Source organism: Ostrea edulis, chromosome 2 (assembly GCF_947568905.1).
Source record: "Ostrea edulis chromosome 2, xbOstEdul1.1, whole genome shotgun sequence".
In the NCBI taxonomy this organism is placed as follows: Eukaryota; Metazoa; Mollusca; class Bivalvia; order Ostreida; family Ostreidae; genus Ostrea; species Ostrea edulis.
In genome coordinates this window covers 60,886,895-60,909,792 of record NC_079165.1, presented here as the reverse complement: position 1 = coordinate 60,909,792, position 22,898 = coordinate 60,886,895, and the positions used below count along the sequence as shown (strand labels likewise).

Here is a 22,898-nt window from a genome sequence, read left to right as displayed (position 1 = left end):
CATTGTTCAAAAAATGGTATTGTAAGTTGTGGTGGAGTGAATTGCCTCATCAGTGACCATCAACTTATTAAATTTGAATGCAGAGTATACTTGTTTCCTTGCAGATTTTGAGTTGTGGCCCTAAAACTTTACCCACCTAAAATAATGAATTGTATTACAGTAATTCACAATCTTTTAAAAATGACCTTGTTTTTTTTATTTTGACTTTAATGACAAATCAGACATGCACTTCAATTTAGGTCTTAAGATATTGTGTGTCATAGAAAGTGCTTGTATCTTATCATTATCAAAAAATTTCAAGTCCCATAACTCCATAAGGACATGGCTAATATATCTGAAAATCAAAAGGGGTCTTCCTCTGCCTAATTCATATATGTTATACATGTATAAAATTTATGAAAATTAATCCTCTGCCTAATTCATATATGTTATACATGTATAAAATTTATGAAAATAAACTCCTCTGCCTAATTCATATACACCGGTATGTTATACACGTATAAAATTAATGAAAATAAACTCAAGGAAATTTTAAGTAATTGTGTGTCATAGAAAGCCCCGACATACGTACAAGTGAGAGACACCTTAAGATGGGGCCCTAATAAGGGAAGATTCAATAGAGTAGTATGGTCAATTCTTGAATTATTGCCACTTGATTAATAGCTATTTTCCACACAACTACAATTTGCCTGGAATATCTTCTGTGCTATAAAAACTCTTTATAAAATGTCAATTCCATCACCCTATTTATACAACAAAAGTCCAATTTAGCATGTCATTCAATTATCTTGATATACTGCTACAGGTGCATTGATCAGTGAATCGATTAATTGGTTGTAACCTCAGATCAATGGCGAAAGGCCAAACAGTAGTGGGAGTTCAACCATTTTTAAGATTTGTAAAGAAAATCCAGACATATAACATGTAATATGAGCACATGTTCTGTTTAATTACTGTTCATATAAGATAACTTGGTCATTCATGGCTTTGCAAAGAAAGTATTATGACTGGCTGCAATAATGTAGCCCTCTCTGATTTTTTTTTTTTATTTTGATGTTACAGCAACAACAAAAGTTGGAGAGGGCTACATTATTGCAGTTATACTGCTAGTGATGCAAAAGTAATTTAATACATTTGCCCTTCAATTATTTTACAACAAGAAATGTAGATGTATTCAATAATATGAAGTTATTTGATAATCAACGCAATGCCAAATTTGTTATAAAAGTATTTATAAAGTCTATTAAAGAGAATGGAGTGCATCATCTACGCACAAAGACACATGATGTATGCACAAAGCAGTAGGAAAAAAATGCATTTACATTGGGTAGATCTACATGTATACATAATATATATAATATATTCATATCTGTCAGGTGTCTGAATCATTACATGCAAAACTGTGTGCATCAACTTCATAAATTCCTCACATTCATTAACACAATGAAAAAAGGAGAATGCTTTAGAGTCTTTTCACCCCAGCATATAGATATAACGTTATATATAGGTCTATACAGAAATCTACCGTACAGGCTACAGCTGTTACTGAGGCCTGCAGGAATGGCAAGTTTTGACCTTGATCGGTTTGATGTAAATGTACACCTTTACAACACAACAAACACACCATAATATGCAATTTACGTTATGAACATTGCACCTTAACCATTTTTCTTACCTGATCTACAATTCTCTCGGGGACAGAATTTTGGTCAGTAGTACCCTGATCATAACGGTCTCGATTACGATAGTGCAGAAATAACGAAACGATTGTGTGACTCAAAACAATGCCCATTTTGTCTATGCTGAGATATTCGACCTTTTGGCAACAAGTTTCATTGAGAAACCTTTATCAAATCGTGTACACAGCATCTCTACTGAGCTCCAACATGCTTCTCTGTTTACAGGTCGATCGTGAAATCTATCCGTCTGCAGCAGCAGTGCCACCTTGCGACAAGCGGAGTAATTCAAGTGACCACAAACCCGAACCCGATTAAAAAAGGCCATTACAATATTTATAACATGTTTTACAACTTTACTAATCACGGGATTTTTTTCTTCTTAAAGATTAAATTTCAAATTCATAATTATATAATTATAGCATTATATATCAATTTCCAGGTCAGATACTTATGACTGGAGTTGAAGAATTTTTTATCTACTAATCTAATTTTTTATAGGAATTAATAAATTGTATTATTATATATATATATATATATATATATATATATATATATATATATATATATAGGACAACCATGATACCCACTCAGTCTGTACATATATGCATGCATGTAGTCTATAAATAACTATTATTATGTAAATATTGCGTATACGAGGGAAAAAATAGAAAATTCAGACAAACTATAACGTGGATGAGATTGTATAGCCTGTACATACACACACACACACACACACATATATATATATATATATATGGTACATGTTACTGAAATAATCATAACCATTGAAGTGCTAATTACATTCAGCTTCTCGGAAGTGCTACAAGTGCATGGAAATTTCACACCTGATCAATTAAAATATTTCTCTGAAACAGTTAAATAAAATAAATTGCGTATATGTTCTTACCATAGCGTTTAAAAATCCACTTTAGATGCCCCTTGGAAGCGGAAATCTGAATAAACTTTCCTACGCCCTCATGGCTTTTTACAAGTAAAAGGGTTTTTTTGTGAGTGTGTAGGTTACAACCGTTTATTTGTTTACAAGTTTGCAACGGATGGCTAACACTGAAGTATTATCTGCAAGGAATGTTGATTGAAGGCAATACACCGATCTTCATCAAACAGATGAAAGCTGCGATCTGTCATGTGTGCTTGACGAGAGGTTACCAGTTACACATGCGTCAACTAGGCAAAATGTGGGATGCCAAGATCTATACATTATCAATTTTTCATTTCTCGTCACCAACACGATATATCAGTGTACTTGTAACCAGGACAGGCCGAGAACATCGCTCGGAAAAATGAAATAGCATCATGTAATGTTATATTTGTACACATTCATGACAAACGGCCATTGAAATGATATCTCATGCATGATAAATGCAATTTAAACCCTTTACTACTAGCTCTGTATCTCAAGAGTCGATCCATTTTTTGATATTTGCCCATTAACTGTCCGTCCAGGAAATCCATCAGTTTACAGAGTCCATGCATGTGACTAACTGATCGTAAGCTCGAGATGAGATTTTTTATGTTTTCTGAAACCAATGACGCACTATGACATGGGCACGATTGTACAGCTTCCATCGGATACGAAGGGATGGCGGCAGGGGACCGCCCCACATACTTATTTCGTAATTTTTAAATTTTACGTAGAAAATAACCTATTTGTATGTTTTGGACCCTTCATTTTACACCCCCCCACCCCCACCCCCCATTACACACTTTGAAATTCATTCTTACAGGTTTTGACATATGGATGTTTTCACAATCAACATTACAGTTGCCAACGGTTATCCCCTCGCATCAAAGTTGCAGAGAATAGTCATACGCCGTGTACGTGTACATATTTAGTAAGCTGTCCGAACGCGTAAACACTTGTGTTCGGTAAAAATCTTTCTTCTGGATGCAAGATCATGGTAAAGGTCATCATATATAAGCAGTATATATAATGCATTGCACATTTGGTAGCTCCGATAACATGAAAAATTGTACACTTAAATAAGAACCTGTAAATCGTGTTAAAATGGTATAGTAATCAAGTAGCCCTAAGTATAATTCATTATTATGGCCTTTGATATTTTTACAAATGTACATTTCCTCATGAATGCGCTGCAGTAGTGAACAATGCGTACGGTGTATGAATCTTGATAAATATATAACGTCTATTTCAACGGCTGGGTATTCCGACATAAACGAAAGTAGGTTGTAAGTATAAGAGACAAAAAGATTTCACTTTTGAAAATACATGAGATTATAACTGCAACCCTTCACGCCGGTATACTTTTCAGTAAGCGCTAATTTTTCAGTGGAGGGTTTAGGGGGGGGGGGGTGCTCGGACCCCCCCCCCCCCCTGCTCTTCGTGTTTTTTTAGGGGGGGTGTCTTTATTTTCTTGGTTTTTTTTTTACCACACCCGAACGGTAAATGCATGGTCTACCAATCTAAAATTCCATTCCATAAGTGAAAGGGAGAAGGAACATGAATCAATAAAAAAAAATTCCATATACCCCTCCCCCTCCTATGCCCTCCCCTTCAGCCCTTCCCCAGTAAAGTCTACATGTATATCCGCCGCTGATTAATGCGTTTCATAAAGTATGGCGGCGTGAAGCGCAACAGTTTCCTCATGTATTTTCAAAAATCTTTATATATATATATATATATATATATATATATATATATATATATATATATAATTAAAACTCTAAACACTTTGTTGAAATATTTCGACCGTGTTACCGGTCTTCTTCAGTCGATTGAAGAAGATCGGTAACACGGTCGAATTATTTCAACAAAGTGTTTAGAGTTTTTTCTGTATTTTACTTCCAAAATAGAGACTTTATATATAAACCAACTTTTCTGTTTAAAAAGATGTGCTAGACTGCTTATCACATTATCAATGTTACATGATGTATAATATATAAAAATGGCATTGTATGGCGGTGTACAAATTTAAACATGCATATAATATCGATATATTTATGATGAAATTCCTCATAATGAGGGTAATTTAATACATTTAATGGTATTCGTCCTCTGAGTTCCTACCTACATTGGTTGCCTCATCAAAGGAATTGGGATGAAAATTTTTAAATTCTATTTTTCCATTTTTAATGCTTCAGTAAGGTATTTCTAATGGTCAGCAAAAATTTGAATATCAGTTGTCGAGGTACATGGGAGATACAGAGCTCACAATTCTTTGTTATGTAAACAAGGCTCGAGTCATATTTAGTTAAATATACTAGTAAAAGTTTCGTTTAAAGCAGATTTTTCAAATTACAATTTAATTCTGAACACAAAAACAGTTTCTAGTGTTTGACACATTTCATTTTGTTTTAAAATGATATTTTCAATTCAGCAATTTTTATGTAAACAAAAAACATGACACAAGCCTTGTTTACATAACAAGGAATAGTGAGTGTGGTATCTCAATTGGAACTCAACAAATGATATTCAAATTTTAGTTGCCGATCAGAAATATTTCTGTAAAGTATTGTAAACAATGAAACTGGAAAAATAAAATTTGAAAATTTTCAGCTCAAATCGTGTCCATGTGACTGTTCCCCCGGCAGCATTTGAAAAGGTTTTTTCTACTAATTGTAATGAGAGGGTTTGACGTTTACTATTTTGAGCACCAGTCGGGCTACTTCAAATGATTTTTACTAGACCTGACCTTCCAATGTCAAACACTAAAACTGTTTTTGTGTTCAGAATTACCCTGTAATGATAGCCATATCCTCATGAATGTGCATGTGGCCTTTGTAAACAGTGCGTGTAGGAACACATAGTACGTTTATTTAGTATGTTGAAATAAATCATTATCGGGTTGAGATTTACAAAAATGCGAGATCAAATATGAATAAATGTAAATGTCAATCAGAGTCTGTCCAAGACAAAAAGCCAAATATTCCACTGCTTCATGAAATCATTATATTTGCACTGTTACGTTACAGTATCTTAGTGGAGTTAGATTTAAGATGAGTCAGCAGTTCCTGGATTGATAGGCTTTCTTGCAGACATCGTTTTGGTATATTTATATGATTGATAATTAAAAGAATAATGCTTATTTCATTCCAAAGATAAAATTATTCTTTATCAAATGTAATATTCATACCTTTTGTATTATATAAAGTTAGGATAGATCTTAACAGATCCTGTAACTTTGGACCTATTTTAATTGTACAGAATATTTTAATATTAAGAGGCTCAATCGGTTTGGGATTGTTAGTTTCCATTTGGATTTTCAAAGTGACAACTCTTGTTTGAATAGAATTTGGAATGAAGCGTAATTAATATAATAAAAAGGTGAGGTATGATATGCGGAGTTTGTTGTGTTGTTGTTGTTGTTGTTTTGTTAGTAATTTATATGTTGCTTTTGGTGGATGTGGATATTTCACTACTGAAATAATTTTGTCCTATATAGCACCGTCTCTTATCGTATCTTTGTGTACATAGCATTATCTTTGTGTACTGGAAAGCGCTATTGCTTACGACTCTTCGGTGGAAATTGAAAAACAACAATAACAATATATATATTGTTGACGTTGGCACATCTCTGCTACAGATCTACATGTGTGACGTTTCGACTAAACCGATGACATGGACCATTCTTGAAGGGATTGGCGTAAAACATTAAAAAGAAACAAATATTTGCAACAAAAATGGCATGTGGAGAAAAGGTCACTTTTCATTTTTTAAGTCAAAAGTGCTCAAGGTCACAGGAAGAGAACTTCAGATAAATCTAAGTTGAAATCCTTAACATATGTGTGTAAATGTTATACATGTGTTTATGGTGTCATGTAGTTATGTTTAATTGTTAAAATTATATACTATAAATAAGCTGTCTCGAATACTTAGAGTACCAGACTGACTGACTGAGGCACCGTCCCTTGCTACCCTCTGTGTTCGGAACAACACTTTATAATATTGTTGTTTCCCATATAGCATCCTTGTTGTGCAATGCATTTTCAATCAGTATTGTTATGAGCCATTTCCAAACCAATGTCAATATAGAAATCCTTAATGGTGTACATGTGTATCATGCAGTTATAATGTTTAATTGTCAAAATTGTACATGCTCCCAGGGGGCCCTTGGTTGGTGAATGAATAAAGAGTAATAATCTAAGTTGCGAATGGATGTCCCTTTTTGCCAGGAACCTACTAGTATATTATGTTTTATTTTTTGCATAGATTTTCGACCAGGTTAATTCCTTCAAAATTCTTAACATTTTCTTTCTCAAGAACCTTTTTCATATCAATTTCAGTACATGTATGATAAGGCTTGTTTGTTTTGCTAATGCATGGATTACGTTTCAGCATGCATATAGGGACATATCTACACATTAGCATGTTCAATATTTAATTAAAATCCGTGTGACTGACGTATAAAAAATCCGATAATCTTTCACTCATGGCGTAAAAATAGCCAGATTAGACGGAAATCTCTATTTCTTTTCATTTGTAATTTCGAGACTTATTAAAAGCATGCAGTGTGTTTAATTCAGATACGTACATGTATATGTTTACTCTGGCAAATTCAAACAACAAAAATTAAGCTTCAAGTTATGAAGATTTAAATCCACCAGCATTAAAAAATGTAAATAAAAGTGGCAGACATCCATGCACTATCAGGACTTTTGGTAAGGTGGGTTATGTTTATTAAAAATAAAATATCATTGTCTTACCTGAACCTTACACGAGTTAAGGTATTCCCCATACATATTTCTAATCGAAAAGACACAGGTAAACTTTCACAAAATGTAACTGGTCCTTCCAAATCCACTTTGTAAACAAGTACTTATGGGGTGGTTGATCGGTAGGGGGAAAATTTTCACACACACGCCATATAATACATACGCTAAGTCGCTTTATACATGTACAAAACCACCAAATTAACTTCCGATTTACGTTCTGGACTTGCATTCATTCATCACCCATGCAAACTCTCTTGTGAAAATGATAACACATTGTAATCTATCAAGTGACCATTTATTGTAAGTATAAAACCTTGTGATTCAACGAAATGAATCCTTGTGGCCGGGTTAGTGCAATTTCGCAGATTTTTGTATCCTATACTGAATGACATTAACGATCTTCAGCACGAAGCTGGAACTCTTTCCGAATACACCCAATTGGTAGTACACCATATAACGTGGTTTGAATGTTGACTCAAGTTCCATTTCTAAATAAAAGCTATACATCGAAGTCTGTTTTCATGGACAGTCTAACGATAATATAAATAAAACCACAAGAGTTCTACATTAAACACCCAAACCGCAAAGAATATTGTCAATATTTTTACAAGAGAAAATAAATAGAAAATCCATTCACTTCCTAAACCAAATCAGAAGCACTGATTATTCGGAGAATTTAAAACTAACTCGAACTACTACAATTTCCTCAACATGATCATGGACTAAAGAGAACGATGTGAAAACCAGTTAATTATACTATTAATAGATCTGAACTAATTGGTCTCCATAGTGAAAGGTGTCAAATTTTCACTTGGTTGCAAATTAAACAATAAGTTAGATATGGAGACAAGGCTTAAACATGTTAAGGTAATCTCTAATTTCAGCAACAACACCATTTAAATGGCGAACTTTTTTTGTTTGTGTACAAGGGCGAATATTACTTTGTACGCCGGTGTACTGAATACTAAATTATATTTCTTGTCGATAGCTATGAGAGCAAAAAGCGCAATTAAAATTATATGTCCTGAATGTTTATACACATAGTTTATGTGCGCTGAATACGTCGTTAAGGCCACATAAATCAAAGTCATACTCGTCATTATGAGAATCCTGAGGTTTGGGATTGAGCGATATCCGATCACGATGTATGAGAGAGAAACCCTTTGTTAAGAATTGCTAAATCAGCTCTTATAAAGGAGAACTTATTTTCCCAAGTGGTCTATAACGAGAGGATAGAGAAATCCACGCAAACAGTAAAAACACATTTCACACAATTAATCAAACGAACTGTGCGGCCATAAATACGTCTCCTTATTTTGGATGGGAACTCACACGGCATTAGATTGATTGATTGAATATTGTTTAACGTCCCTCTCGAGAATATTTCACTCATATGGAGACGTCACCACTGCCAGTGAAGGGCTGCAAAATTTAGGTCTATGCTCGTCGCTTATGGCCATTGAGCAGGGAGGGATCTTTATCGTGCCACACCTGCTGTGACACGGGACCTCGGTTTTTGCGGTCTCATCCGAAGGACCGCCCCATTTAGTCGCCTCTTACGACAAGCAAAGGAGTACTGAGGATCTATTCTAACCCGGATCCCCATGGGCTCACACGGCATTAGAAGAGGAGCATTGGACTGATGTTCGCTTCACAACCAGGAGATCCGGGTTCGAATCTCGATCGCAGCGCCGTGTCAAGTCCAAACAAGACGGAGAACAACATACAATCAAGCATAAACTTCAGTTTACTTCATGAATATTTTATTCATGCACGGATCCTGAATTTTTTTCCAGGAGAAGGTCGAAATTTTGGTAAGGAAAAAAATATAAACAAACGTAAAACGTTAATTAAACTTAAATCTCAAAATGTTAAATTGGGGAGAGGGGGTCCAATGGATGTATTCAACTCATCGGTTAAAACTTTTCTACTACATGTGCTTTTTATTAATTGCCATCAAAATTAACTGGATTTAATGTAAGAAGATCCTTTTTTTCCCCTTCTAAATATTGGTAATAATTTTGACCTTGAATTTATCTTGTTCTGTTGGTAACTAAAAAACAGGAATTTCACCCCTTCTTAACGAATCTATCATGCAACAATTGTACAAATGTTACTTTCAGAAAAATAAACCTGATAGGCTGTGACCTAATTATTTGTTTAATTTAAATAGATAAATAAATGATATACCAACCAAAAATATCAAAATGAAATAGTAAAATGAGATAAATAGACAAACGAGAGGTAAGACTCGAGTTTAGTACAGCTATGTTAATATTGTATGCATGTATACCACTAACTCAGTTGGTAGATCGTATATTGTACATGGAGTCAGGAAGTTAGTGCTGTAAAACGGGGGTGGGGGGTGGGGTGGGGGTGTTGTTCGAATGAGACCTTAATCACATCCTTTTGTATCATCTTTGTGTAACAAACCACTAGAAATACCGGGTTAGACGACAGACATTTCTAACTTTTTCGATTATCTCTGATCAGATGAAGAACATTTTAAATAAGATTAAAATAATTTTTGAAAATTTTCCGTTGTTTTTAATAACCTGCATACAAAAAAATCACATACATGTATGTTTTGCAACTACAAAGGAACATCAAATTCTTGAAATGGTGGTCTCATGTGAGAAAAGAGAGAAAACTCCCGAAAACAAAAATTCAATAGTAGAGTGAGTGCATCACATTGCAGAACGAAGGCGGATGTTAATAAGGACGCACTATCATTATGATTTCTTTATCAACAGTTGAACACGTAGCTACGGATTTTGCTGACATTGTCATAAAAGTGTACTAATATTGATCTTCTGGGTTTTTATGATAAACCGAGGAAATGAAAATCGCCGGTCCTGTCGCTTGAATAATAGATGTAGCGCAACTTAGTTATGGCTTGGTTAAACCTGGAATTTCATCAGGCATGTGACCATGAATAAACTGGGGATTTAGGGACCACTCGAGGCCCTCAACTGGACCCAGAGCGAATCCCATGGGCTGGGACAAATTAAACTCCATTGTGTGGAGAGCGAAAAATGACTGAGTGTACTCTAAAGCAGCTTTATGTTAGACATTGATCAGCGTGATCTGGAACGGATTTTTTTATTTAAAAAAAAAAATTGAATTCCATTCCTTTGTTCGTAGTGTAGATAATGGTATATATCAAGTACAGACTGCATCATTAGTAGAAATGTAATGTCCGTAACCATACTTCCTTATAATTTGAGTGAAGTTGGTTTTGGTAATCCTCTACATCCATGTATGCAAATGAAGACAAAATTAATATAGCTAATCTTAGATTACTTTGATCCCTTAAAACACTCACTGTCTTGTGTTATAAAGACACCCATAAATCATAAATGCGTGCGCGTGTATGTGTGTGTGTGTTTCTTTGAATAAAAATTTGAAAAGAACATAAGACAGATTATGTAGATTTAATAGTCATCGAATAGTTCCTTCTGGAACATGATTGATTGTGATATGTTATTTCAAGTGATCCATTGTCTAAACTGATAAAGAATGGCCGTTAAGACTTTAGATGGGACTGTTTGTTATATTGCAATACATGTATATACTCCTGGTATTAGATTGAATGCAAGTACATCAAGTCATGACAACGTAACAAAACGTTGTAAAAGACAACCAAATATTTGTTTAAAAGACCCAGACGTCATTTTTTTTTTTTTTTTGAAACCCCAAACAAATGAATGACATCACCTATTTGTTAAAATCATTAATGATAACAAATTTTTTACTATTCATTGAAGTACTATATGGACAATGTATGACCAAGCAAGAAAAGAAGAAAGAAATAGCCTTGTAGAATCGCGCTGTTGTAGGAAAGGTAGCATGATATGTGATGTTAGGTTATTAATTGAGTGTCATCTTTGTTTTCAAACGAAAGGTCTCGTGCCAATGACAAAAATGAACAACGTGGATAACCGGAGTTTCTATGACCAGACTCGAACAGAATAATCAGATAGGGGTAGGGATGACCCCACTGTGCTCATATCGACTGGTGTCACTGAGATACCATCAGATGAAAGACACAGCCCCCACATTGACTAAAGTATCCAATTAATGTCAAGACAATTTAACAGAATAAATCTCACTTCGACATTACAGCCTAAAATCTCTCCCGAATGCCAACAGGAAAAGACCTTTCCTTGAGCTGAAAGGCAGTAGATTTATATATAGAACTATCTGGTCTTAGCCATCATTGATTTCCCCAAAATCAGAGTTAATTATCGAGACGTCCTCTCGAGTCTCGTGGATGTAATAGATACCGAGGACTGTTCAATTGATAAATAAATCTACTTTGTTTACAAATTCTGGACATTTGTACTTTTAATTTAGGACACGACTGATCGAGAGAACAGCAACAGTTGGACTACAATACGTACATCCGGTCATTTCTCTTTAAAATTCAGGTATACTAAATGAGACAATACAAATTTTGATAATTATACTGGATTTTTATATCTTAATTCATAGCAAATCTATGAATAATCAAAGTATAATCAGCGGACTCTTTGAAACAAGGATGCCAATGCTACTACATCATCAACAACGGAAAACTCTTATTGGTGGCAAATCATGACAGAGTACACTTGAGAATTTCATTTTTGAAAATACATGCAGGTATGAACTTGCAACGTTTCACGCCGGAATACTTCATGAAGTGAATGAATTGGCAGTTATTACCCTCAACTATTTTCTTTTCTGTCGAAATTCCTAGCTAGTAAAATATTCGACGCACTATATTCATCTGTATTCATACGCGCATTGTTTACAACAGCAACGCATTCACGAAGAAAAAGCTATCATTACAATTTGTGGAGAAACAATGGAAACATTAATATTTGTGCATGTAAATTAACCTGCGAAATACGACACTGGCACGATTGATATTGGTAGTTGCAGACCTGTAGCTCTCTGAGAAAATATCATTTAGTTGGGATATACATGTATCTCTGATCTCGCTAGTTTTCGGTAGAGTATTTTAAAAAATTTCGTGATGTGAATTTAAAAAAAAATATTTGCATAAGTTATACTGTACCCCGTGTAAACACAACGGGAGAGGGCCTACATAGGCTATGCCTGTTACCCGATCCTTCTGAGTTAATAAGATATGTTCAAATAAAATCAACACAACGGTGTAAATCTGTTGAACAGATCTGTTTCACACACACACACACGCGCGCGCGCGCGCGGCGCACATGCGTGTGTAATATACAATATATATATATATATATGAAACTAAAAACCACAGCCTTTCGTTAACTTTCGTTAAAGTAGTTTGATGTTCAAAGAAAAGTAACTCTATTCAACATATAAAGGACCTCAGTACACTTTATTTTCAATTCCCGTTTCAATATGATGAAATAATTTGGGGGGAAATGTATTTCAAGAGTATACAACTTGATATGAATCCATTCATACACCTCTAATATCTTATTACCTCTGTGACAGGAGAAGAGCTTATAGTAGTGGGAGTTGTTCTAAAGGATATTAATGTGAAATCATCAACTCCCGGTCAGATGATGACTATCAGAAAGCCTACTGAACGACTCGCGCGTTTTTCTGCCGTGGCATTGATTATCAAGTAGAATGGAGTATTAGAGCTGCTATATAGTTAATAAGGACGTTATTTATGGTCGAGCGCTTTCTTATACTCCAGGCACGAACTTCAATTCCAATTACAAACAAGGAAATCGTTTTCTATTTGTTGACCATGCACTCTGTTTAAGCTGCAATAACTAGTGGAGTATATTAGACCCTTTCTGCAGAAAATGTAAATGTTTTCTGTACAAACATTCCACGGAATAAATGAGAGGTTTTTTATTTTCCTTAGAATTGGATTAATACTTGTTTTAAACGCCTCTTTAGGGATTTTTACAAGAACAATAATGGTTGTTGGAGAGGTGTCAAGTTGCATTACGAAAGCAGAGACAGGCGCTTATGGGCGTCTCTATTCATATATCTGTAGCTGTAGTTTTTGGTCAATAGACTCCATTAATAAAAGTGTTACAATTCTGAGAAGAGGGTAATAATGATGTCCAGGGCGTCTAAGTAGATAACAGCATGTTCGTGCGCACACTGTAGTCACCATGTTCAGACCTAACGGTAGTGTCTGAAAGACTAAAACACTATACTTATGTTCCGTTGTTCGATAGACACCTTGCCAAGCTAACTAAGCCTCATTTTCAGAGTGAGGTAGTACGACTTTGATACGTGTAACGTATAACATAAAACGAATGAGTTGAAAATTTGAAATGAAAGTGCCATATCTATTTCACATGAATTCAATGTTTTATTTATCTACACAAGTATCGTATATACCGATTGTTAGGCCGTTCTTGGCACACTGAGTTTGACTACGGATAACTCCATTTACCTGATCAAGATATAAGGGCTCACGGCGGGTGTGAATGGTCGACAGGGGATGCTTACTCCTCCTAGGCACCCGATCCCACCTCTGGTGTGTTCAGGGGTCGGTGTTTGTCCAACTATTTTGTATTGCTTATAGGAGTTATGAGATTGATCACTGTTCATATCTTCACTTATCATATCATAGCCAGGTATGTGAACAGTACCAGACAGAGGCGGATCTAGAGGGAAATTTCGGGGATGCAAACCCCATTTTGTTAAACAATTTTAACAATAAAATGGTTATTTTTGCCCTTTTATGGTCTTCAACCTCCAGGTTTTGGATGGAATAGGTACAGATATGGGACGCAGCCCCTTTCTTGATTCGCCTCTGTCATGTGAATATTGAGGCATTGTACTTTTTACAGAAAACTGTATCTTATTTCGAAAGGGTGCTTGAGGTGACACACACTGCAAAAACCTGAAAACAGCTGAATCCACACCTTTCTTTTCTTGGACAACAAACTTACGTTTCTATAGTGATGATTCCCAGCTATCTTACATTGTTGAGATATAGGGATCTAGAGAAGTACCTATGGAAGGTCTACAGCTTCATTTATAGCCCTTATTTATGCACATTATTGCCACTACAAGAATCTAAACCAGGCTAGCTAAGCCGTTTAGAGGCATTGCATCCCTTGGATGATGTTGATAAAGTGTTTTGTCATAATTAGAAATAATTAATTATTTTTTACTGAAAGGAATTGAATGGTGAATGGTCACTATATTTTGAAACGGGAACAGTCATTTGTGACTCGGTATACCTCCCTTTAAATATTTCATTTGAAATCATATCTTATCAAGGTGTTAGTTGCATGTCCGATTTTTCGAGTGGCTATAAAAAGGTTATCTAAAGGTTACTAGTATATTTTAAATATACAAATAGTGTATACAGGTCTTCGAGTGCTCGAAAGCATGACTCAATTCATTTCAAGTCAAACTGAGTGTACGAATCTGTTGATTTAATTTAGCGTGCATACATGTATGTTGTTATTTCAAGTTTTGCTATTTTTTTTTTTTTTAAATTTTTTTTTTTTTAACTTTTTCGCTGCTCAGTATACCTATACATGTAATATATATATATACAAAGGACAGACCTATATTACTATATATATAATAATATAGGTCTGTACTTTAGTCAGATTGTATGTATATATATATATATATATATATATATATATATACACACACACACAATGTATATATATTCACATATGAAGACCACAGGGACCTTTTACTGTAAATAAAGTGATGACGTTTGAGCGTGTTTTTATTTGTAGTGGACAGACTTCATCATTAAACACAAGTGTTGTTAATGAATAGCAACCAAACAAGAGCCTGTGATGAAGATCCATGTATATACAAGTGATCACCTAAAAATTCAAGGACGTTAAAAGCACTTACGTCACACTGTATGAAAGTGAATGTACACAGATCTGCAAGGGACTTACTATTGGTTTGACATATTTCAATTGAATTTTTCCTTTACTGTGAAGTCTGTTTTATATAAAATTAGAAGAGAACTTTCTTCGAGATACAGCGCGCAGCTGGAGGAAGTGTATTTTTGGTTATACTGACATAAAATGAACTTAGGAACTTTATCAAATGTCAATCCTGATGACTTTCCGGGTTGTTTAACATGGTTTCTTGTTTTGAAAATTGAATCCAAAAGACAACGTGTATAGGCAACATGAGTAATTGAAGGAAAAGGGAAAAGTTACAATTAAAAATCAATGGCAACTACGGACTGCAATTTGTCGAAAGATCTTGGGCTCTGATTAATGGAGTCGGTGATCAGTGGTGATGGCTACTAGCGAACAGAGAGAGCAGTTTGGAAGGAGGCTGGTGGCGAGGGCAGAATAGATTTCGGACGCTAATCAAACACTCGAGAAAGGGGAAGCGTGTAGCCCGTCGAGAATTTCGCCAAACTATTTCTCAATTGATTTCAAATAACAAAATTAATCAGAACACGAAGCTCTGTGCAAACAACTTGAAAACGACTGTTTTGCATCGAGACAGAACTGAATATGACAATAACATCGTCCGTGTGTTGTATGATTGACATCCGTCAGTCTGTTTAGAGACGTGTTCACAAGGTCTCACGTCCATGTAAATCCATTTACACACAAAAGACTTTCATCAGATGCAATAAGAATAGCAACAACAAAAAAATAAAAATAAATAAATATGAATAGCATGAACCACACTTGTATTGGTCTGTGCATCTTAATAAGTATCAATATGACATTGTTAATGCATAAAAGTTCTCTTCACTATTTTCTACTCTTCTATTTTCTTGTGAAAGAAAATCTTCTTTTTTATTTAGTAATTCTCGAATATCAAGTTTCTGTGCGATAGAATTCCTCATTCTTGGAATCCTGACCAACGGCATTAAGTTGAAAGGGTTTTTATGAGACCTCAATGAGTTAATGTCTGTTGTGAGATTATCTCGACTACTTTAACGTAGCTATTGCATCGCAAAACATTCTTTATAGAATATCTTTAAAAACTGTATTCAACCTAATTCATCTGCTGTCCAAGCAAACAGGACGTTAACCGCTGAAATATTTTGATCAGTGGTGTACAAATTCAATATACAGCCCCCCCCCTCCCCCCCCCCCCCCCCACACACACACAGGGGGGATACATTGACATCATTATAATATTATTCCCACCTCTATAAATGACCAATATTTTTCGAGCTCGAACCGATACTTATTCGTCGATACAATGTAGTGATAAGCTTATTCATTTTCTGTATACTGACTGGTAATAATTGTAGGAAAAGTAATGAAAAATGACGGTCTGTGACAAACAGCGGTCCGTTAATTCTCCCTTGCAAATGTGATTTTGCAAATGCAAGCGTTATTGAAAATGCTTTAGCGTCATAATGGATTTTGGGTAAAACGGCTTAGCCGATGCTTTGAATACTAGCTGCGACTTTGAATGCGTATAGCGAAAATGGATTTTATCACAATTATTTTATGTTACAAAAAAACCCCTCGTTTATTTTTCTGTCTCTTGCCGTACTGATGATAATTGTAAATCCGCTCGAGCTATGTTTGTTCATGTTTTTTTTAAAGTCGATAGTAAAAGTCATCTGTCTTTTTCACACAGGCAGGACGAAAAACTTTAAAAGATTAATAGTACCTCTCCACCATTTTTGTGACAGTTAATTTATCTTGGAAATAAAACTTATAAAGAATCTAAGACTACATGGACCTTTTCCCAAAAACTTCTTGGAATTTATTTTTATCCCATTTTAATCTATGATCTGATGTACATTTATACCTTACATATGATGCATACTGAAGTGACGGGTCTAGATCGGGAAACAAATAAGGTTGACTTGTACACTTTGGCTTTGCAATCCCTTCTTTTGGACAGAAAAAAAGTATCATCACACTCCCTCTTTCATACCAAATTAGGATCGGCGGGGTGTTGGTGGGAGAAAATACTCTGGATGACACTCACAATCCAATGCGAAGCACGTCTCGCTATGACTGATTTTTAAAAGTTCTCGCTCTAACTAGTTTTTAAAAGTTAATGAAACTCAGTTTCTGTTTAACCACATGCGAAACATTGATCATTTATGAGAAAATTCGCTAGTCCGTTGCTGACAATATGCCATCAGATTTTAACTCTATATCCTGTAAAAGTTAGCGTGTTGGAGAATTGATGCCTTGTCCACTTTAATTCAATAAAAATTTCAGTTATCAGAGTGCTTTTCCCTGCTTGTGAGTTATATACTATGTCAGCTTAAATGCAAATTGTGTCATTAGGAAACACAAACGGGCTGTGATTCCCGGTCGTTCATGCGATGTAGAAGCAAACAAAACAAAACAAAACAAAAATCAAGTTTTTCTTGTCACCAATTTTAAATTCAAAAACCCAAGTGAATGATTCGTTGAATTGCATTTTGTAAGAGTTAGCATACGTTTCTTGTCAAAAATAGAGCAATGAGTTATTCACTGCTTTACAGAAGACAGTTGCAGAATATGAACGACTTTAAAGTAACAATCACGCAATGAAATCCCAATAGAGATCGGCATACAAGTCAAGAACCGTTAATACGATACCATTGTCTATTTCCGATTCAAGTTTGGCCAAAAGCACGTGCTGACTTCCGAAATAGTCCTCTGGAGAAATGCTGAAAAAGATTGAAAGTGTTCAAAATCTCCACAATAACAGAGACGAAAGGATTCTTAATCAATAGGAAATAATCGTACCAAATCCTCAAATGATATAACCCCCGAAGACAGAGCGGATTCCCACATTCTTGTGTGATGGAAATAGCAAAATTAAATCATTATCGAAGTCACTAGGGGTGTCGATATGATGTGTAAGTTCAATCCCGAATAGTTTCTGAAGCAAAAATCTAAATTTATTGGAATAAACCTTTCGATCAATAGAAGAAAATGTGGTCTCCGCGCACCACGTGTTGGTGAAACCTTCTTTTACTTACATACTCGGTAGTGACGGTGCCATTATTACATTACCCGACAATGAGGACAGAACAATGTGTTACTGTTATAATTATCATTGTTTTGTCGTCTCTAGTAATCATCAATTCATCATCACACAGTTATCAGCAGGGTGAGTACAATTTGATCTCAATTTTACTACTGTTTTAAATTATAGTGTTCCTAGTTGTAGATGAATTAGATATATTGTATTTCGATAAGTTGAGAGAAACTCCAGACACCGTCATTTCCTACTTCTTGTCAAACAAGATCTAATTTGTTGAACATCTTGAAGATTGAACAATAAGTCGATTAAATGAGGACTTTAGAAGAGTTTTAAATCTCAGCATAATTTTGATGTTACAAATGCTTTATCAAAGATAACAGTTTGAGAAACACTCTAGGCAACCATTTGCAATTCTATATTTGATGTGCACCTCTGCGTATTTCTGATCCGATGCTATTGATATTGGATATTGTTATGTGCGGAAAGTACGGGGCATAAACTACATAGTGGGCAAATATATAAATATTTCCCATTATATTGTGTGTACGCTCTCCTTTGAATAAACGAATTTGACTGTGGAAAATCCATACGTTTTTCTGGGGAAAAATGCAAATATGGAAATATTTCGGGAGAGCTCTACTAATATCAAAGTATGTTATTGAATTACCTATTACCGTAACACATTGGCTATAAAACGTATTCTCAGTGGTTGAAGTCAGGCAAAGCAAGAGACTCCGAAGTACTGTATTGTTACAATCAACGAGTTTTTCTTTTTATCTCCTGTGTAAGTTACATCAAGCAATGTGTTTTACGAAAATGTCTTCATTTTAAGGTATTGGGCAAGAGCGGTGAATACATTGCTATTGAAACAAAACTAAGGCTTATGTATTGTTACAAAAATAGAGTTTATCGGCCAATTCTACCAATTGAAATTGACATATACATCCTCACGAAACGTGGTGCAACATTAAAAGAATGGGGTTGTATCTTATTTTATACTTCACATGTAACAAGAGTGTAGTGATTGGTCACTGTTGTATTATAGCAAGAGTGTAGTGATTAGTTAGTTGTACTGTAACAAGAGTGTAGTGATTGATCACTGTTGTATTATAACAAGAGTGTAGTGATTGGTTAGTTGTACTATAACAAGAGTGTAGTGATTGGTCACTGTTGTACTATAACAAGAGTGTAGTGATTGATCACTGTTGTACTATAACAAGAGTGTAGTGATTGATCACTGTTGTACTATAACAAGAGTGTAGTGATTGGTTAGTGTTGTACTATAACAAGAGTGTAGTGATTGGTCACTGTTGTATTATAACAAGAGTGTAGTGATTGGTTAGGGTTGTATCTTATTTTATACTTCACATGTAACAAGAGTGTAGTGATTGGTCACTGTTGTATTATAGCAAGAGTGTAGTGATTAGTTAGTTGTACTGTAACAAGAGTGTAGTGATTGATCACTGTTGTATTATAACAAGAGTGTAGTGATTGGTTAGTTGTACTATAACAAGAGTGTAGTGATTGGTCACTGTTGTATTATATTAAGAGTGTAGTGATTGGTTAGTTGTACTGTAACAAGAGTGTAGTGATTGGTTAGTTGTACTATAACAAGAGTATAGTGATTGATCACTGTTGTACTATAACAAGAGTGTAGTGATTGATCACTGTTGTACTATAACAAGAGTGTAGTGATTGATCACTGTTGTACTATAACAAGAGTGTAGTGATTGATCACTGTTGTACTATAACAAGAGTGTAGTGATTGATCACTGTTGTACTATAACAAGAGTGTAGTGATTGATCACTGTTGTACTATAACAAGAGTGTAGTGATTGGTTAGTGTTGTACTATAACAAGAGTGTAGTGATTGGTCACTGTTGTATTATAACAAGAGTGTAGTGATTGGTTAGTTGTATTATAACAAGAGTGTAGTGATTGGTTAGTTGTACTATAACAAGAGTATAGTGATTGGTTAGTTGTATTATAACAAGAGTGTAGTGATTGGTTAGTGTTGTACTATAACAAGAGTGTAGTGATTGGTTAGTTGTATTATAACAAGAGTGTAGTGATTGGTCACTGTTGTACTATGACAAGAGTGTAGTGATTGGTTAGTTGTATTATAACAAGAGTGTAGTGACTGATCACTGTTGTACTATAACAAGAGTGTAGTGATTGGTTAGTTGTACTATAACAAGAGTGTAGTGATTGGTCACTGTTGTACTATAGCAAGAGTGTAGTGATTGGTTGGTGTTGTACTATAACAAGAGTGTAATGATTGGTTAGTTGTATTATAACAAGAGTGTAGTGATTTGTTAGTTCTATTATAACAAGAGTGTAGTGATTTGTCACTGTTGTATTATAACAAGGTGTAGTGATTGGTTAGTTGTATTATAACAAGAGTGTAGTGATTGATCACTGTTGTATTATAACAAGAGTGTAGTGATTGGTCACTGTTGTATTATAACAAGAGTGTAGTGATTGGTTACTGTTGTACTATAGCAAGAGTGCAGTGATTGGTTAGTTGTATTATAACAAGAGTATAGTGATTGGTCACTGTTGTATTATAACAACAGTGTAATGATTGGTTTGTTGTATTATAACAAGAGTGTAGTGATTGGTCACTGTTGTATTATAACAAGAGTGTAGTGATTGGTTAGTTGTATTATAACAAGAGTATAGTGATTGGTCACTGTTGTATTATAACAACAGTGTAATGATTGGTTAGTTGTATTATAACAAGAGTGTAGTGATTGGTTAGTTGTATTATAACAAAAGTGTAGTGATTGGTCACTGTTGTACTATAACAAGATTTTTTTTTTTTATCTTTATAAACTAGTTTGTTAATATCAACACAACGTAGGCAACGGCAATCAACCGTTGTATTAGATTAAAGCACAGTCATGTCTTCTAATTATATACATGTAGATATGAAAACTTTTAGTACTGGTAGATAGGAAATTATAACCTTTTGGCCCTTGATGTATGCAAATTGCAATCATTATATTGAAATTTAGAATCGATGGGAACAGTCTAGGAGTTTGGCAGTTTAAAATTTGCACATATTATAACATCTTTCCTCAAACGTGAAGACAAGACAATAAAAATGTGAAGGATATGAATCTCTGACTTATTGGGCGAGAAACTGAATTGTCATACAAAATTTCGGATTCATTTAGAGGCTTTTAAGAATCAATGTTTTGGAAAATATATCAACAAAATTAATGAATTTACAACTTCTCATTCTGTTTGAAAGCTTCATTTTTTCTGTATAATACAAAATTGAAGAAAAATCCTTCTGCCACAAATTCTTTAGTCTTTTCCAAACCATAGGGTTAAGCAACAAATAAATAATATGTCTGGGCCAATGAAAAAGTATTGTACCAGTACTTGCACAGTTTTAGCAATTTGCTCGTGCGGTTGTGTTAGCGGAGGAGCTTGTTTCTCTCTCTCTCTCTCTCTCTCTCTCTCTCTCTCTCTCTCTCTCTCTCTCCGTTCGTTGTAGAGTGTTCTCGACACAGAATGTTCATTTTCTTTACATTCAACTCCTTCGAAAATGCATCCTAGTGTTAATTGGTCTAAATGAAATTCTTAAAATCGAATTATTTTCGACCATATCTCTACCGGTCACATTTCATAAATTCAATGTTTGAACCATAACTGCTTCGCCATTAGAGATGTAACGCAAGATTACTGTGCATGTTGGGAAGATGAAAGGGAGAGTCTCGGGGGGAATTGTTTGGTGGAATTACGGAATAAACTCTGGATTCTCGTCTCATTTCACGCTAAGTTAGGGTTTTGAGAGATGCATGTTAAAGTTACGAAAAGCAAAAAAGGCCTTCTTGTAAGCCTTTGATGTAATGAAATTATTATAAACAAAAACACTATTTTTTTTTACCATATCCAGATTTAACAAGCTCATAGTACATTAGAGCTCTAAAAAAAAAATATGGCATCTTGCAGTATTCATTAAACTCATAGCTTTCTTTTGTCTCTTACGTATGATTTTTAGATATGAAATGCAATGAGATTTTGATAGTCAGCTATTCATTATTCACACTGTATAAACTTGACGAGAGTTTTTGGTCAGCTTTAGATATGTGATTCTTTTGTACAGATTGCCCCTGGGGATCTCAATTGTTTCGTATCAAACGGCAAGAGGAGAAGCCAAAGTCAGTAGTCCTGAACCTTCCTGTGGGTAAGCACTAACGGTTTCTTTCATTTTACCTCAGTCAAATCGGAATATTCTAAAATATTTGCCACCTTCTCCAAAATCACCATTTACAATTTTTTGTTAGTTTCAAATTTGGTAATTCTCGAATTGGCTTTGTTTTGGATGTGTAGGTACCATCTATGGATATGTGGATCAGCAGCCACGATCAGCATTTAAGTTTGAATTCGATAACTTCAACGCTAAAGCTCCCAATTTCAAGTTGCAGTTGCTGGAAAACATCACCAATGCTAGGAACAGTTGTTCCTTAGCCAATTCACGTAGGTGTATTCTGTTCTAAGATCACAGCGCTCAGACAGTAGTAGACCAGTATCAAAAGAGACGCTTATACACATTTAGATGGAAATAGACAATCCCTCCTTATTTAAGATTAGGTATTAAGATACATCACTTCAAAA

At 34.8% G+C, this 22,898-nt stretch overlaps 2 protein-coding genes across 8 annotated transcripts in view; one reads left to right on the top strand and one right to left on the bottom strand.

Annotated features, from left to right (window-relative positions):
• Nucleotides 1-2,735, bottom strand: part of LOC125681821 (cGMP-dependent 3',5'-cyclic phosphodiesterase-like) — a 107,589-nt gene extending 104,854 nt beyond the window's left edge. For 5 of the 7 annotated variants that reach the window (XM_056154667.1, XM_056154669.1, XM_056154670.1 and 2 more), the window contains exon 1: nt 1,676-1,938. In XM_056154667.1, coding sequence (XP_056010642.1) covers nt 1,676-1,792 — 117 coding nt within the window. In that variant the 5' untranslated portion in view covers nt 1,793-1,938. Of the gene's footprint in view, nt 1-1,675; nt 1,953-2,586 lie in introns of those variants that run through there. The other 2 variants (XM_056154671.1, XM_056154668.1) reach the window with 2 other exon arrangements.
• Nucleotides 2,736-18,304: 15,569 nt separating this feature from the next.
• The window catches only part of LOC125679998 (glutamate receptor 2-like), a 34,548-nt gene continuing 29,954 nt past the window's right edge, over nt 18,305-22,898 (top strand). The window contains exons 1-3 of the mRNA XM_056153418.1: nt 18,305-18,395; nt 22,387-22,467; nt 22,614-22,760. Coding sequence (XP_056009393.1) covers nt 18,305-18,395; nt 22,387-22,467; nt 22,614-22,760 — 319 coding nt within the window. The remainder of the gene's footprint in view (nt 18,396-22,386; nt 22,468-22,613; nt 22,761-22,898) is intronic.